Source organism: Amblyomma maculatum, chromosome 10 (genome assembly GCF_055883805.1).
Source record: "Amblyomma maculatum isolate TAMU_Amacu chromosome 10, ASM5588380v1, whole genome shotgun sequence".
NCBI lineage: Eukaryota > Metazoa > Arthropoda > Arachnida > Ixodida > Ixodidae > Amblyomma > Amblyomma maculatum.
Window position 1 is genome coordinate 103,784,609 of NC_139353.1, and position 16,881 is coordinate 103,801,489.

At 54.6% G+C, this 16,881-nt stretch overlaps 1 protein-coding gene across 1 annotated transcript; it reads right to left on the reverse strand.

Annotated features, from left to right (window-relative positions):
- Window positions 1–1,749: 1,749 nt before the first annotated feature.
- On the reverse strand, window positions 1,750–15,082 carry LOC146177163 (uncharacterized). The gene is made up of 7 exons (XM_084581475.1): window positions 13,859–15,082; window positions 12,390–12,640; window positions 11,124–11,237; window positions 7,431–8,159; window positions 6,544–6,840; window positions 2,250–2,678; window positions 1,750–2,064 (listed from the first exon to the last, which is right to left on the reverse strand). The coding sequence occupies exons 1-7, from the start codon at window positions 14,895–14,897 to the stop codon at window positions 1,750–1,752; spliced, it is 3,174 nt and encodes a 1,057-aa protein (XP_084437601.1). The 5' UTR covers window positions 14,898–15,082.
- Window positions 15,083–16,881: the final 1,799 nt, after the last annotated feature.

The following is a 16,881-nucleotide window of genomic DNA, read 5'->3' on the forward strand; positions in this document are numbered from 1 at the left end:
ACATGCTTGCATTCATTTCGCATGAACTTTAACGCGCATTATTTTCTTCCATGGAAGCCGATGAGCAGTGCTCTGACATCCTAGTCGGGCACCGGAAACGGGGACCGTTCAAGCCTCCAGGTGCACCAAGAAGAAAGAGCAGCAAAGTTTCCGAGCATGACAGGGCCAGAATTCTCTAAGTGTCTAGGCGTGGAGGAAATGTGAAAAAATTGGCAGACACGCGGGCATCAATTTAAAGACTGCGAGTTGCATTGCAGCGAGTGATAAAGAAGCGCTGAAGAAAGGCGGAACATCGAAGAAATGAGGTAGTAACGGCTCTAAAGAATATTGTGGATAACAACCCTGCTTTCACGCTAAAGCAAATAAATCAAGCGGTGTAAGAAGGATTGAAGAGAATCGCCATCAACACAAGTAGCGTTGATCGTCTACTGGATTCGCACGAATACTCCTAGAAATTGGTGACTCAGAGGCCAAGACTGCAATAGAGACGACGTGAAACGCAGCCGCAAAACATACGCGCAATGGCTGCAGTGTGAAGAACCTTGCTTGTGCAGGGTTTACGTTGATGAGACTAACTATAACATACGGTGTTCAAGGAGCTTCGGCCGTGCAGTTATGGGACAGCCTGCGGGGAAGACGACCACTGGCACCAAAGGAGCAAACCTTACTCTTCATCGCCTGCATGTCAGCAAATGGTGTCATACATTGGACGGCCGTCGACAAGGTTCACTTGGTCGTGTTCAATGACATTTTGAGCAACATATCAGCCCATGTTGAAAGTGAATCTGGTTCTTAAGCGGTTTTTATTTTCGACAACACTCCAGCTCACAGTCGTGCGGAAGCAAGCTCGGCTAGTCAGATGCACTCGATCAAGCGGCTGCCTCTTTACAGCCCGTTTTTCAACCCTATAATATAGGTAGTGTTTTCGAAGTTCAAGTCGGAAGTCATAGCTTTCCTCAGCGAGCGGAGGGGCCTGGTGCTAACCACCCCTCCCGGAATGGCTGAAAAGGACCCTCGGCGCAGTTTGTTGCTCGACGCTGCCCGATATATGCAGCAAATACAAAGGGTAGAGTGTGCTGCTTTCGACCGCCATAACTTTTATACGGGCAGCTTTGCATGAAGATTTGTAAAAAGTGCCGAGTTACACATAGACCAATGTCTCCCAGAAAATAAAGCTGCATTTCAAATCGGCTACGTCTGTGCTTGTACGTGCCTATTGGTTGTTGGCAACTTACGCCGCTAGGATTGCCGCCAAGGCAAGTTAAGTACAGCTGCTAAGGTGACCATAGTGAGAGGCCAGTAGCTATTTCTGACCTCGGTTGTAAGCTCCACGGTACAGAAGTTTTATTCACTCTACCGTGTGGCGGCCAGACTAAATGCAGGGGCGCGCTCTCTCTTTCCGTGGTAGTGGCCGTGAAATGAAAAGTTGAAAAAGCGGTGATATGAGGTAATGTTTCTCTGCCTTTAAGTTTTCCCGCCCGAACCAAATGTGTTTTGCACTAATCCTTCTTTTCTGCTAGCGGTGTTAAATCATGATTTAAAACACTATGAATTTTCGTCAGTGCCTCTTTTGCTCTAAACGAAAACGTCAGCGGTTGACAGAATATCCACTGAACAGTTTGCCATGCACTAGCGTCAGGTCGCGCTATACCTGCTTACAGCTTTCAAAGGCACGCTGCATAAAATGGTACATATAGTTTTTTGGAAAATTTAGGGGCAAAAGGTGTTGATGTAAGTGCACCCGAAACTTCATTCGACCGTGCGCGACAGCGCCGCCACATTGCGCCTGATGTTGACGCGAACGTGCGCCACTCCTGGTTGTTTGGAGAGCTCGGCGGCGATCGCATCCCTTGACGTCTGGACAAAGTTGGCCCGTCGATCCACCGGGTGGATAAGGATCGTTTTGGGGCCAGCCTGTTGCGACCGGTGATGTTTCGGCGCCGCGAAGCGAGCCGGCGGTGCAAGGAGATGTTTTGCAGCAGTAGCAGACGACGCGATGGAATGCGGCCGCTGGTGGCGCTGCAGCCGCTGCTCCGGGGGAGGAGGAGGCCGGTCGGCCTGTTGCTGCACGGTGGGAGAGGAGAGGGGGGAAAAGGAGGCCTCCGCGTCGCTGGAGGGCGGGGCCTTGTCCCCGGAATTTGCATGGGCGCTTTTTTTGGATGCATAATGTCCGCTTTGACGAGGAGGGGCGGGGTCCGCTCTCAGGCTTGCATTTTGAACCCGCTTTCCCTTTGGGTTGTCGTTCGTGCCTCTCTGGCTGTCGGGGGTGTGGCTTTGTTGTTGGTGGTTCCTGCTCTTTCCTGGGCTTCTGGAGCTGTGTTGTTGCCTTTTTCTTTTGGAAGAGGGGGAAAGGAGACCTCGACGTCGTCGCGGGGAAGCGGCGCCGCATATGTGTCTTTTTCGGGTGCATGATGGCGACTCTGTTGAGCAGGGGCGGCGTCCGTGCTCAGGCGCGAGTTTTGAATCCGCTTTGCCTCTTCGCTCGTGCCTTGGTGGGTGTGGAAGGGTGGGGCGTTCATGGTGGACGTGCCTGCTCTTGCCTGGGCGTCTGGAGCTGGGTTGTTGCCATGCTCCTTTGTATGGACTGCTTGAGCGGCGTCATCCAGCGATGGCGGCGCTTTAGGAGTTGCTGGCTGGTCGGATAAAGACCCTTCTGTCGCCGACGGCGTGATGCTGGCCTGCGGGGGACATTGTTGGGCCGTGGATTCTGCTTCTGTCTTGTTATTCGGGCGGAGCTTTGGTGTTATGGGGTTAGGGGGGGGGGGGGGGGGGGGGTCAGGAAGAGGATTGAACTCATCTCCCCCGCCTCGATCGCTATGGTGGTGAAGACCGTTGGTGGTGTGCTGATGGCGATTCCCGGCAATTCTTCTTCCATTGCTTGCTTTATTTGCTTTAGCGTGAAAGCAGGGTTGTTATATACAATATTCTTTAGAGCCGTTACTACCGTATTTCCGAATTTATTCTATGTTCCGCCTTTCTTCAACGCATCTCTATCGCTCGCTGCAATGGATCTCGCCGTCTTTAAATTGACGCCCTGCGCGTCTGCCAAATTTTTCACATCTCCTCCACGCCTCGACACTTCGAGAATTCTGGCCCTGTCATGCTCGGAGACTTTGCTATTCTTTCTTCTTGGTGCCCCTGGAGGCTCGAACGGTGGTCCCCGTTTTTGGTGCCCGATTAGGATGTCAGGACAGTGCTCGTCAGCTTCCATGGAAGAAAATATTGCGCGTTAAAGGGACACTAAAGAGAGAAAGGAAGTGGGTTTACATCGATATAATGCCAGTTCCTGATTACAAAAAGACTACTCTTACTGAAAACAGAGCTGTTATAAGGTAGTAAAGAAGAATAACAGAAATACAGGTATCGCCACCACAGCCAAACGGCCGAGGCTCGCAACTACAAATCACGTGACGCGCTAGGGATCCCGGAGGCTGACAAATGCGAATTACGTTGCATGTTTGAATGCGGTAGTACGTTTTTTCTCAAAGATGATAATACGCTTTTATCATACGTAAACGACGGTGAAAAGACGACGTAAACGTTGCAAGGCAAATACAAAAATATACTTGGAGGCGCCACAGGCGCCCACTTCAGTTTTGGTTATGTTTCGGCTCAGGCATTTCGTGCGCACTCGGATAGTTTGTTTGAACCTGCAGCGCCTGAATTACGAGCTTGGGGCAGCAGATGCGCCTCGATGGTTCCCATTTGAGCATTCGGAGACACGAGCGAGCGAAATCCGCTACCGCCGACACACTCCTTCGTTCACACTTCTGCGCCAACATATCGCCGCCGTTGCCGCTTCGACTGCGACCTGACCGCTTGACTGCAGCTACGTACGCCACGAAAAGCATACATATGCTAAGTACCGAAGGAAAAACGCATTATCACTCAATTGTTCACTAAATCATGGCACATCTGACCAACATATACTGCGTCAACAAGACCTTCAACGTGCAATTTTCAGACGTCGTAAACAAAAGGGGCATACTTACCGCTCATACCAAGGAGAGCGTCGATATATTGCGCTCGTCGCCCGGCGAAAAAAAAGGGCCTCGGGTAAAAAGTAAAAACTAAAAATAACGAAGCACCAGAAATACATTACAAAAGGTTAAAAAAAATCTATTTGTAAAAAAAAACAAGCGGCAAGACTCGAACTCGCCACTGCTTGCTCCGTAACGTTCGGCGCTAACCGCTCAGCTACGCTGCGCCACAAGAACCTTGGAAATATTTCTAGTTTTTATGTCATGACCCCATTTACAATAAAGTGTTACTGCTGCCGGTCTAAAGATTACAACTTCTTGCTCATCGGCGCATGCTGCCTGCTCTCTAATGTTCTGGATGCCTATGCGCACTATATTGTGCACTGGAATCATTTTAACATGTGGAATTTCACAGCGCTGGCAAATGTTGTGGCGCCGGCCCTTCGGTCATGTTCTGCTACCGTGGGCGTAATTTTCGCTGAACACGGAGCTGTAGCACAAACCTTGAAGGAAAAAAGTGCGACGAAGCTCCAAAACTGACAAGCGCAGCAGCGAGGATATATTTTGCTGGTAACTAAATCTTATTTGTATGTAAACTTGTTAGGAAGCGTTGCGATGACCGAGGGCTCGGTTTGTTTATACACAGTGCAAGAAGGAGCGCAAAAGCTTGAGAAACATGTAAAGTATTGTGCATTACAAGCGCTGTTTTTTTCTTCCTTTATGGGCCCATCGCTCGGTAAATTTCTGCCTTCATCGTTTTATTTATTTCGCCGTTGCCAAGTTGGCCCTTGAGGGATGCGACGCCGCGGGCCGCGCCGGCTCGCTAGCTATCACAGAGTCTCTGCTTACGTCATAGTGTGCGTCACTCAACTCCAACTACGTAGTTGGAGGCCACAGTTTGAATTCGACCGGCGGGAACAAGAAAAAACCTCAACTTCTTATCGCAATATCTCAGCAATTATTCGATTTTTTGCTGCCGGATATGCGGCGAAAGTGTCACCAAATGTAGTTTATTAGATTTTCATACCATCTTTGGCTGTCTTTAGTGTCCCTTTAAAGTTCATGCGAAATTAATGACCTGCCTATAGTATACGAGCATGCACCACCACCGTGCGGCTCTACTCCGTCGTGCAAATGTAGACAACAACGCGGCACACACAACAGAGGCGCGAAGATTGCCGCCTGCTTTGAAATATCTTGTCTTCTGCGTTTCTAGCGGTTTTTGTTTTATGCTTTTGAGAAAACATTTATATTTCTTGCAAAAGAAAGTACACCTATTTCTAATAGTGAATTCACGTGTCTGTGCTTTCATCCATTCTCCTAACATAGCGCAAAAACAGACGACAATTCGGCACCGAGTAAACGGAGGCGGAAAACTTGTCCTCTGCTTTAGAACTTTTTGGCATTGGCTGTGTAATGTTTGGCTGATGAAATTACATGTAGCTAAATTAGATACGGTTGATTAAAACGTTTTTTTATTGTGTGATAAAATAATTGTGTGTTTCATCGAAGACATTTTAATTCTGTATATATTCTGTAATCATCAGTGCGCACATTTGTGGGATAAATTGTCCTCTTGGAATATAGAGCCAGTAAGCCACAGCTCTGGGACAATTCAGTATTTCACTGCCGAGAAAGTGCGTTTGGAGGAGGAGGAGGATTGATGTTCTAGTTTGGAATGGGAGAAAGGGGGGTAACGTGGTGCTTTCAACTGTCTCCTCTATTGAGGGAATCACCGCCGTTGCACCATGCGGGGAATGGGTATTAAAGAAAAAGAAGGGGTGGTCGTGGCTAAGAGGGCAAAGACAAGGAAAAGAGCAGAGCCGCGCCAGGAGCGCACGCACGAAGTGGTGGTGGTGGATACTATGATGATGGGGGATGGGGTACTGGGCACGACGTATGCCAGCCTGAGCTAGCGGCGGCACTCTTGGTGCCCAGGGGAATGGGATAGGGGAGGGTAGGGAGGGGAGGGGGGAGGACGCGCGAGGAAGTCCGCAGAGTCGGGGGCCGAAGAACGGCAGCACTGCGACGAGGTCCGCAGAACACAGAGGGCTATCCTGGGCGCCCAACGGGTAGCACACAGAAGAAGCACAGCCACCACAGGTAAGTCACCACACAGTGCAGGTTCGGCTTTGGTGCGAGCAGCATGCTGCTCGGCAAGCGTCCTTTTCCTGTAACAGATCAGGACGCCGGGGTGACTGCAGAGGGTCTGCAGTGCGCTGTCACGTCGGAAAGTCCGGGTGGCAGTTGGGAGGACCGCTGGCAAACCGCTGCCTTGGCAGCGGCGCGGCGGGTAGGGGCATCTCGGGAGATGGCACTCCTAGGCCCGTGCGCGAGAGGCACACGGGACACTGTCTCTTGGGAAATCCTTGAGGCAGCGGAAGGGACCGCAGTGGTACCTCAGCCAAGGCTGAGGCGCGGCGGGTGACGCTGGAAGGACCGCCGGGAAGGGCGGCGCGTCGAGGCCCGAGAGCAGGAAGATCCCGGGATTGCTGCCGAAGCAGCAGGGAGGGCCGCAGAAGCGGCAGGTGACGCTGGATGCGCCGAGGCCCGCGAACCTTGCGGTCAGCGGGAAACTGGCATGGGCCAGCAGGACTGTGCCCCCGAAGGAGCAGCAGGGAGCCTTGGCGAAGAACCACGAGTCCGTTCCAGCACTGGGGCTCGCCTCGGGCGAGGGCGACGTCGGTGCGCCACAGGCGAAGACCAAGGTCAAAGGGGGCCGCACCGATAACTCCTCAAGGGAGGAGGGTGTGCTGGCAGGGACAGACCTGGCAACGCCCGCAGCACGGGACGCACTCGCACGCCCAAGGGTCGGGGGTTGGGCTGGGAGACGGGTCCGGGCTCCGCTTCGGCTGGAGGGCTGGAAGAACCAGCAGGGATGATCCAAAGGACCAGGGAGGTGCGCCGGTAACAACCAGAGCACCGGAGGACGGAAGTTGCGACGGGGCGAGCAGGGCGAGCCAGCGCCGGAGGGAGGCGAAGGCGAGCGAGCGCTCGGTGAGAGCGGGCGCGCACGAGCTCGCCGGAGCGAGCGCCGCACACACCCGCCCCCACCGAGAGCTGAAAGGCGACTGACGGTGGTGGTGGTGGTGGTGACTATGGTTTATTTTTGGGGAGGGGGTACTGGTCACGTCTTATGTTGGCCATCTTTGTGGCATCACTCTTGGTGACCAGGGGGAAGGGGAAGTTGGGTTTAGGGGAAGGTTGGGGAGGGGAAGGTTGCTGACGCCGCCTATGTCGCCGCCATTTCCGCACAAAGCACTATGGGCCCATGCAGGCCTACAGAACAGAGCTGAGGCCAGACTCCTCCAGATAAATCAGGAGGAGCCAGTGAGCAGAAAGTTGGTTCCGAGATGGGAAGAGCAATTGCCCTTCGGTATCAGCAGGGAGACCAAGATTCCGATAGCCATTCAGAAGTTTCTGGCGATGGCCAGCGGAGGCTGGACACACGAGGAGCAAGTGTCCCAGTGTGCCAGTATTGCCGCAAGAGGGACAGGCTGGGCTGGGAGCTCGGCCACAGGCATACATGCGGGACGGAGTCCACGTGCAGCCTATTCGAAGTCGTAGGAGGAGGGATTTGTCCTTCCGTGAAAGTTTGTCAGAGAGCCGTTGGAGATGTTCACCAGCGGCAATACGACGGTCAGGATGGAAAGACCTTATCGACCTTCTCAAGAGGGGTCTTGAAAAGTCAAAAGGTGTGACAGCCTCAGTGACTGGGGCGCCGTTGTCATGCGCCGCTTTGGCCAAGGCATCCGCCTCTTCATTGCCCTGGACTCCAGTATGTCCTGGAACCCAATGTAGGGCCAGTTGATACCCCGAGTCCTGAAGGGCTAGGAGACGGGCTCGGAGAATGTTCACCGAGAGGTTGGTGCCGTGGTAGATAGTCAGGAGCTGCAGAGCAGATCTGGAGTCGCACAGAACATTCACAGGTCCAGGAGGGACACTGGAAGCGATGAACTGTGCGGCTAGGTGTAGACCGGCCAGCTCAGCAGCTGTTGAACTGGCAGGGAATGACAGGCGGCAGGACCTAGACTGGTCTAGCTGCGGTGCTGTCATAGCAGCAGCTGCTTGGAAGGTAGCGGGTCGAACCGAGCCATCCGTAAAGAGGAGTGTAGATTCTCTACACTCCTCAAGGAGGGCTGCAGTTGTCTGCTGGAAGGCAGCTACAGGGGTGTGACGTTTGGTGTGACCATCCGTATCCAAAAAGACAGGAATTGGGGGTCGATTGGGTGGAGGGGGTAGGACTGAGAAACCTGGGACAGGACCGATGATTTCTCTGTACACTGTATACAGCTTACCCATACGAGAATGGGATTTTCTGTGCAGCCGTGCTAGGAGTGAGGCACCATCTGGAGCATGGCTGAGACGATCAATGTGGGTCAGTCCCCTCTGGGCGAGGAGAAGATCCAGAGGGTAGATACCAGCTTCCACAAGGGTAGCGGGAATCTGTGAGGATTGAGGGACTCCGAGGAATCTTCTAATCCAACGCCTTCGAATCGTGTCGAGACGAATGACTCGAGTCGACCGAAGGGAAACGAAGGGAAGGGCATATAGGATGACCGAAGTCGCCGCTGCCTCGAAGAGCTTGATTGCCCAAGTGGAGGAGCAACCATTGCCATTAGCAAGGAGACGCTGGACTGCTCTTCCCACACGATCGAGATGGGGAATGAGGGCTTTGTCAGCTGGGATCCAGGTGAGACGGTCGTCAATTGTGAGACCTAGGTATCTCACCTGGCGTTTCCATGGAAGAGGGGTTCCTTCGGTATGCAAAGTTGCAAGACGGCGGGAACTCCGTGCTCCTCTGGGATGGTAGACGAGGGCCTCAGACTTAGTAGCCGAGAGGGTCAATCCTTTAGATGATAGGAAGTACTGGACGCCGTCCAGTGCCTGTTGCATAGCCTTCCTAGCGGAGACAATACGTCTCTTTGGAGCTCGGATCCAGAGGGCTATGTCATCTGCATAGATGGAGCAGGAAACTTTGTGGATTCTGATCTGCTGAACGAACTTCGGCAGGCCAGCTAGGACGAGGTTGAACAGCCAAGGACTGAGGACTGATCCTTGGGGAACCCCAGATGTAACAGGACGAGGAGAGCTAAGTGTTTGCCCAACTCGAACTTGGAAGGTGCGATTGGAGAGAAACGCCGAGACAAAGCTACGCAGTTTCCCAGTCACTCCAAGGGCATCCAGAGCCTGCTCAATGATGGTATGGGGCAGGTTGTCAAAAGCGGACTGGACATCCAGAAGGACCAGGAAGACAATATCGCCCGCATATTTGGCTTCCTCAAGGGTGGAGACCACATCTGCTATAGAGTCTGCAGTGCAGCGGTGCTTCCGAAATCCTGTCTGCATCTCTGGAAGGAAGTTGGTTGCTCTGGCGATCCATGTGAGTCGTTCCAGGGCAATGAACTCCATGGTCTTGCAGGCTGCAGATGTAAGAGATACAGGACGGTAGGAGGATAGTTGTTTAGCCGGCTTACGGGGCTTAAGGATGGGAACAACGATGGCATTTCTCCAGTTGTCCGGTAGTATGCTGCTGTCCCATGTGTCGTTGAAGACTGCGAGGAGGCGCTTCTTCTCCGGGGCATCCAGATTACGGAGCATCTGGAGTGTAAGTCCGTCAGCGCCAGGAGCTGATTTCTTCTTCGAGCGGTTGAGGGCACGTTGAAGCTCATGAGGGGCAATGGGTTCATTGCAGAGGGCAGAGATGGTCTGTGCCAAAGCTGCTGGTGGTGAAGGGGTAGCCCGAAGGGGCGAAGGGGGATTCGCCACTGGAAGTCCAGCGGATGGGGGGGGGGCGTGGCTGACTTGGAAAGGAAGTCGGCAAGTTGCTCTGCCAAGTCTTGAAAGGAAATGCCTCTTGCGATGGCTGCTCCCAGGACAGGTTGTCGATTGGAGGCAACCTGCAAAAGGGATTTGAGGATGCGCCAGGCAGCAGAGCACTGTCTGGCTGACTGTATGGACCGGCAAATGCTGGCCCAGCTTTCCCGGGAACGACGATTGGCCTGACGACGGCAGCAAGCATCAATCCTGCGGAAGGCCTTCCAATGTTCGGGATGGTGGGTGCGCTCGGCCACTCGCTCAGCCCTTCGTCTGGAGGCCCTAAGTCCGAGTAGACGTAGGTCCGGGACTGGTGCATGTAGTGGTACTGCGCAGGTGATTGTGGAGTTCTTGGCACAACGTCCAAGAAAATCCAGGAAGTCACCTGCAAGTGGGATGTCTTTCACTCGTTCTCTGAACTCGGCCCATTTGGTAATGGGGTAAAGCTTTTCCCTCCTCCTACCCCTCACAGAGGGGTTAAGGAAGATGGGAAAATGATCCGAGCCCAAAGAGTCAGGTGCTCTGGCCCACGAATAGTGGCAGGCATCAGAGATGAGAGCCAGGTCGATGAAAGAAGATCGCCCTGGCCGAATGAAGGTTGGGGAGGTAGGCTGTAGGAAACGAAGGCCAGCCGCATTGATGGTGTCCAAGAGCTTTTTGCCTCGGGTGGTGCTGGACTGGTTGCCCCATGCCCTGTGGTGGGAGTTGAAATCCCCGCAGATAAGGACATCCTTACCTAGACGGGAATGAAGGGCAATGAGGCAGGAGGGGTCCCAAGGAACTCCTGGAGGGACATATACTGAAGCAACTGTAGTGTCCGTGTCACCCATACGGACGCGCACGGCACAGATCTCCAGTTGTCCTAGGTCAGGTTGGGCAACATCCATCAGTGTGTGGGGTATGTCACTCCTCACATAGATGGCTGTGCGGGGCCTGTGTTGTGGATGCGAAGGATCCAGGCAGGGGGCATCATTGCAGTCCTGGTTGGAACAGCATGAGCGGCCAGAGTACCCGGTGAATCCTGGTAGTCGGAGGTTCTCCGCTGGGACTCGGGTCTCCTGTAAAGCAAAGACATAAAATTCCAGAGATTTCTGGAGGATTAAATCTTTGAGGTCCGCGTGTCGTACTCGCAGGGAGTTGGTATTCCACTGCAAGACACGCGGTCTCCTGGGAACAGGGTTGCGTCTGTTCCTACGTCTGGCCATGATGGCGAGTGGTAGGGCTCCCAGTAATGAGAGCAGCAGCTTCTCCCAATCGGCGAGCGCCAGAGTTGGGTGGGAGCTGGGTCATGAGCGCTTGGACAGCAAGTCGTAGCGCTTCGGTTACCAAAGTGGGTGTGGCTTGGATATCCACCGCCACAGGTTGCTGAGGGGGCTCCCTAGCTGGTACGCTGGGGTGCTTGGGACTCCGTGACTGGAGGGCCTTTGAGTAGGATTCGAACTGGGTAGACCCAGACCCAGTGGGCTGAAGAGGGCGGAGCTCGTTGAGCACTTGCCGCCGATCTTCAGGTGTTGTTGTCTTGCGGAGAGCCGTGGTTAGCTGCTGTTGGTGTCGCCACTTGGGACACGAGGGATCAGCAGCCCGGTGCCGACCTCCGCAATGAAAACACTTGGGAGTGCTAGAAGTGCACTTCCGAGTGTGGTGTGATCCGCCGCAGATGGAGCAGCGATCAGGCCTGGTGCAAGCGGCGGAGACATGATTAAAGGCTCCGCAGCGGGTGCACTGGAGGGGACGAGCTTTCAGTGGTCGAACAGCAAACTTCATCCCATTGATGTAGACATGGTTAGGTGGAGGGGCAGCGAAGCGGACGGAAACAGGGTGGCCTCGACGACGGACGCCGAGTATCTCAACATCAGCCTCAATGCCCTCGGCAATGTCCTGTTCCCGGACCTCGCGATCGACGCCGAAGATAGTGCCCACATGGAAGTCCATGCGGGAAGCCTCGAACGAGCGAACGGGAATATCGAGGAGGGACTTGAGGGTCAGGAGGTGATCGCGGGCTTCCTGGGATGACACATCAGCAGCCACGATGTTTCGTTTCCGGTTGAGCCGGACCTCGATGACCCCTGGCTGGCCATACCGATAGGCACTCATGTGTTCCTTGATGGTTGCCCTGAAAGAAGTGTTCTTCTCTCGAGGGGTGAACAGCACCGTGGCCACACGAGTCACCTTGGGGCGGTTGATTCGGCGTGTGACCGTAGTCCAACCACCGGTATCCCGATCGCGATCAGGAGCCGGATGGTTGGAGCGGGAAGGCTGTTGTGCCGTGGTGGAGTTAGCCTGGTCCTGAGTTAAATCAGAGGAGGTAAACCAGGGAACCTCCGGAGGCGAACCGGAGGATGGTAGGGCAGCGGTCTTGTCAGAATCTTGATGTTCAAGATCCTCGCCTAAGGCTGCAAAGGAGTTATGCAGAGTTACTTCACCTTGGGAAGTGAGCTCTTGCGAGGGTCCGGAGGAACGAGGCTTGCGGAGGCGGCTCGCAGTTGCGAGTACCTCGTCCAGTGCCTTGAGCTGGGAGGCAAGGTCTTCTTTTCCAGCTGGAAAGGAAGTAGATGAAGTGTTGCTCTCACCAGATATGACAGCCTCGAGTGCCTGGAGAGACGCCTCTGGCTGTCCGGTAGGGAGCAAAACAGGTGATCGGCACGAGTCGGACGACTCGGCTGTCGCAGCAGCATCGTCGGTGACTTTGCGCTGTTGGCGCTTGGCCTTTCCTTTGCGCTGAGGCTTGGGAGGTGGGTTGTCGGCAGGATCCTTCAGGAATTGCGCCGCTCTCAACCGGGTCACAGGGGGGGATGGGCTGCGGCTACCGGTCGGAGATGAAGAGACCTGGGGCGGTGGAGGCCCTGAGGCAGGAGGGGGGACAAGGTTGCGACGGGACTCCTCAATGGAGGGGGTTGTCAGCAACCGAAGACTGTCGTAGAAGTCTTCAAGTTGTCCCCGGACATGGCACTCGATGTCGGCACGAAAGGATGCCGGATCTCGGCCGAGGCTGCGAGTACGGCGGCGGACCGGTTGGGGACCGCCGCGGCGAGCGGCATGTTGCTCCATAGCAACAAAAACCTGAAAAAACTACAAGCGAAAAAAGCGGCCGAAACCGCAAATTAGTGCGCTTAAGCTCACCTTGAAAGCGACGGTAGGACAAAGAGTTGGTCCCAGCTGCAAGGCGGGACCATGCAGCCGGAAGCCCGGCACAACCCCGAAGGGGCCGGCGGCGGCGATGCGCTCCCTCAGTGGACCACGGTGAAAATCCGAGTGGTGGAATTCTCGGTAATTAATCCAGGTGAAAATCCACAGAGGGAGCACACAGGGGCCCCGCGGCACTCACACAGCACACGCGCAACGCGTCACAAGCACAGGGGAGGCTTCCGAGGCAGCGCGGCGCCGAGGAGCACGGCCGGGGAACGAGCGGCGCGATGAGCGCGCGCGTACTCGTCGGAGCGAGCCGCGCACGCGTCCGAACGCGCCGAGAGCTGGAGGCGAAATGCGGCGACCACGGGAGCGCACGAAATCGAAGGGAGCGAGCGACGGAGGTCCGCTCTCGCTGAAGGTTCCGAAAGCGCGCCTGGTCGGGAGGCAACGGAGCGTGCGGCCGCTCCCTTCAGAGGCGAGCGACGAACAGCGAGCGCGCGCGAAGCGCGCGCGAAGATTAAAGGAATACTTACAGAACGCATGCGGCGAATCCGACATCTTTAATCAGCATTTTGCGTTGCTTTTAGCTGCCTATTTCTGCGACGCATTATAATTTTTTTTTTTTTTTTTTTTTTTGCGGAAGAGCCGACGGCCGAATGACCGGCGCGCGGACCTATGGGGAGCGCAAGAGCTGATTGGCTCGTTGAGAGCGCCAATCCCCGAGGGGCGAGGGAGGTCGCCAGAATGCTGGAGCCGGCGTAAAGCGGGCTTAGAGCACGCGTTGGGACGCGTGGTAGAGGCACAAGGTGTGCATTTCAGTTGGAAATAGATGAGTAGGACAGAGAATAGTAAGACAAAGTAGAAAATACAAAAAAAAACAAAAAAAAACAGTAGGATAGATTTAAAAAAAAAAAAAAGGTAAACATGGCTTTACAGCCGCGCAAGAATGCGCGCGTCCTCGGCGAATTTGAGGACATAGCCGTGTACGCGTCGCGTTTTTTCTCGCGATGCCTTAGGGAATAAAATATCGTTTGAGGAAGCCGACGGCATCCCGAGTTTGCCGAGGGCATCCTGAAGAGTACGCCTGTGTGCGTCCAGTGCGGGACAATCACATAGCAGATGCGAGAGTGTTTCCACTGCTCCGCAATCCTGACATAGAGCGGAGCCGATTCCCCGTAGTCTGCTCAGGCGCTCTGCCGTCCAAACACATCCAATTCGCATCTTGAGGATGCTCGATCGCTCAGTGGCGTCGTAATCCGCGTGATGCAGGACCCGTGGCGCATTGCCTGAGGCGACGCGGCTATCAGGGTGCTTCTGTTTGGCCCTGTAGAATATGCTTAGACGCGCCACATCAAAGCGTGTGATCGCGTTAGAATCGGGGGCATTGCTGTTATGCGCCCGTTTGGCCAGTTCGTCTGCTGCTTCGTTGCCTGCAATCCCAACGTGGGAGGGGAGCCATTGCAGGCAGACGCTTTTGCCGTAGGCTTCCGCTGCGCGGATTTTCGCCTCCAGTGAGCGAGTTGCTGGCAGTGGCCTGTCATTCTTCAGCTGCATAAGAGCAGCGCGAGAATCGGTTAGGATGGCAGCGTCGCTAATATCCTGTCTTTCGAGGATAATATCCGCCGCCAAATGCAGGGCCGCTAGCTCTGCAATTGTGGAGGACGCGCGATAGGGGATTTTGCACTGCCTGCTCAAGTTTAGAGCTGGGACAATGCACGCCGCTGTTGCAGAAGCGCCGTCGCGCGAGACGGAACCGTCGGTGTATAGAAGCGTTTTACCGCTGAATTCCTCGTAGATTATTGCCGCGGTTTCCTGCCTTAAAGCGCAGACAGGGGTGCTGCGCTTGCTCTTAATGCCCGGAATGCTGAGCCTGACATTCAGGGAGCAGTAGCGATGCGGTGGTGTGGGCATGGGAGCTCGGGGAGGAGGCTCAGCAATGTGTGCGTCGAAGAGGTTAAGCACGCGCCCCATCTTGGACTCTGGCGCCGCTTTGAGGCGCGCTATAAGGGGCCCTGTTCCAGGCGCCCTTCTAATGCGTTCGATTGCGTTCAGTGCCGCGCGTTCCGCTCGCAAAGAAACTGGCCACGCCGCTGCCTCAGCATAGGTTGCCGCGACTTGGGAATAGCTGGGGAGCCGCAAAAAACGCCTGATAGCGCTGCGGTGGTCGCCGTCTATGGAATCCCATAGTCGTGGGCGAATGTCTAAGTACGGGAGAGCGTAAAGAAACTTGGCTACGGCGATGCCCTCATAGAAGCGAAGAGCCAGCAGAGGGGAGCAGCCGTCGCCTTTGGCCATGAGTTTAGAGGCTGCCGCGAGAACTTGCCCGGCCTCCTTCCTAAGTTGTTTAACCGCTGGTTGCCAATTTAGTAGGTAGTCGAATGTCAGGCCAAGGTATTTGGCTGTTTTCTTCCATGAAATAGCCTCTCCGTTTAGCTGGAGGGGGGGAATAAGGCTTCTTGCTGCAGAGCGTGGTTGGAAGACCAGAGCTACCGTTTTGTTGACAGATAGTGCCAGCCCGACAGATTTAAGGAAGTCTTGTGTTATATTGAGAGCATGTTGCAAATTTGCTCGAACGGTTCGCCCTTGGAGCGTGGGGCCGCGGCAAAAAAGTGCAATATCGTCGGCGTATAAACATGCGCGAACTGGAGATGTGCAAATACTCGGTATAAGTGAGGGGAGTTTAGCCATGACTAAATTAAATAAAAACGGGCTGAGTACGCTGCCTTGCGGCACACCAGCAGTGATCGGACGGGGAGCGCTGAAATGTCCGCCGGCCTTGACACGAAATGTGCGCCCAGAAAGAAAAGCCTTTACAAAGTTGTACAGATTGCCCGTCACGCCCATTGAACGCACTGCCGCGAGTATGGACTCATGTGACAGGCAGTCGAAGGCACTCTGTACATCCAATAATAAGAGGTAAGCGGCCTCCTTATTATGTTTCGCCTGCTCCAAAAAAGCCGCAACATCTGCGATGGCGTCGATAGTAGAGCGGGAATTTCGGAATCCGCTCTGCTCCGGTGCGAGGGCTTGGGTTGCGTCTGCGATCCATTGCAGTCTTTTGAGCGCCATTGCTTCCATGACTTTGCAAGGTGCACATGTGAGCGAGACAGGTCTATATGCCTTTAAATTATTCGTCGGCTTCCCTTTCTTATGAATCGGTATGACAGTTGCTGTTAGCCACATTTCAGGAAGGTTGCCGTCCCTAAATATGGCATTATAGCTGCTGAGCAAACGGTACCGTTCATTGGTGTCCAGGTTTTTTAGCATTTGATACGTGACGCCGTCGGGACCCGGCGCACTTCTAGTTTTCTTCCCCGCGATACAGGCCTCGAGTTCCCGCATTGAGAATTGCTCTGTGCATAGTGCTAGAACACCGGGTGCGAGATGGGCTGGGACAATAGTGAGCACTGGTGGCGACGGTGTCGTCGTTGACTGCCCACTCCTAGCGCCTAGAAAGCTGTCAGCTAGGACCTCAGCCAAATCGGCATTGGTGATGCCCCTAGAAACAGCTATAGCAAGGACAGGGTGGTGGGGGGTCCTAGGCCGAAGAAGCGCATTCAGTATGCGCCACCCTTTGGCTGGCGAGATATTGTTGTCAAGTGATTTGCAGAGCCGAGCCCAGCTACGTCGGCGTAGCCGTTTCGCATGGCGGCGACAAACCGCGTCTAAGCGGTTATATATCGTCCAATGTTCTGCCTTGCCAGTCCGTCTGGCCCTGCGTTGTGCTCTGCGCCTGGCGGCACGTACATTGAGGAGTTTGATGTCCGGGACCGGGGCCCCAAACGCAACGGAGCACATTTTGGTAGCATGCCCGCGCGCACTCGGCTATATGCGAGAAGAAGTCAGTGTCTCCGCATTCCCTAGATGAAAGTTCGCGGAATCGTGACCACCGCACAACCGCATAGACTTTTCTGCTTGGCGGGGGAGCATCCTTTGGAATTATCTCGATCCCCAA

Bases quoted from the DNA above. Each gene is read 5' to 3' on its own strand.
- LOC146177163 (XM_084581475.1), bottom strand. From the start codon at position 14,897: ATGGGGCGCGTGCTTAACCTCTTCGACGCACACATTGCTGAGCCTCCT. The intron at 12,641-13,858 runs AAAGCCATGTTT...CTCCTGCCTCAG, and splicing joins GCGCATTCTTGCGCGGCTGT to GGCCTCCACCGCCCCAGGTC. The intron at 8,160-11,123 runs GTAACCGAAGCG...GGTCACACCAAA, and splicing joins TCCAAGCCACACCCACTTTG to CGTCACACCCCTGTAGCTGC.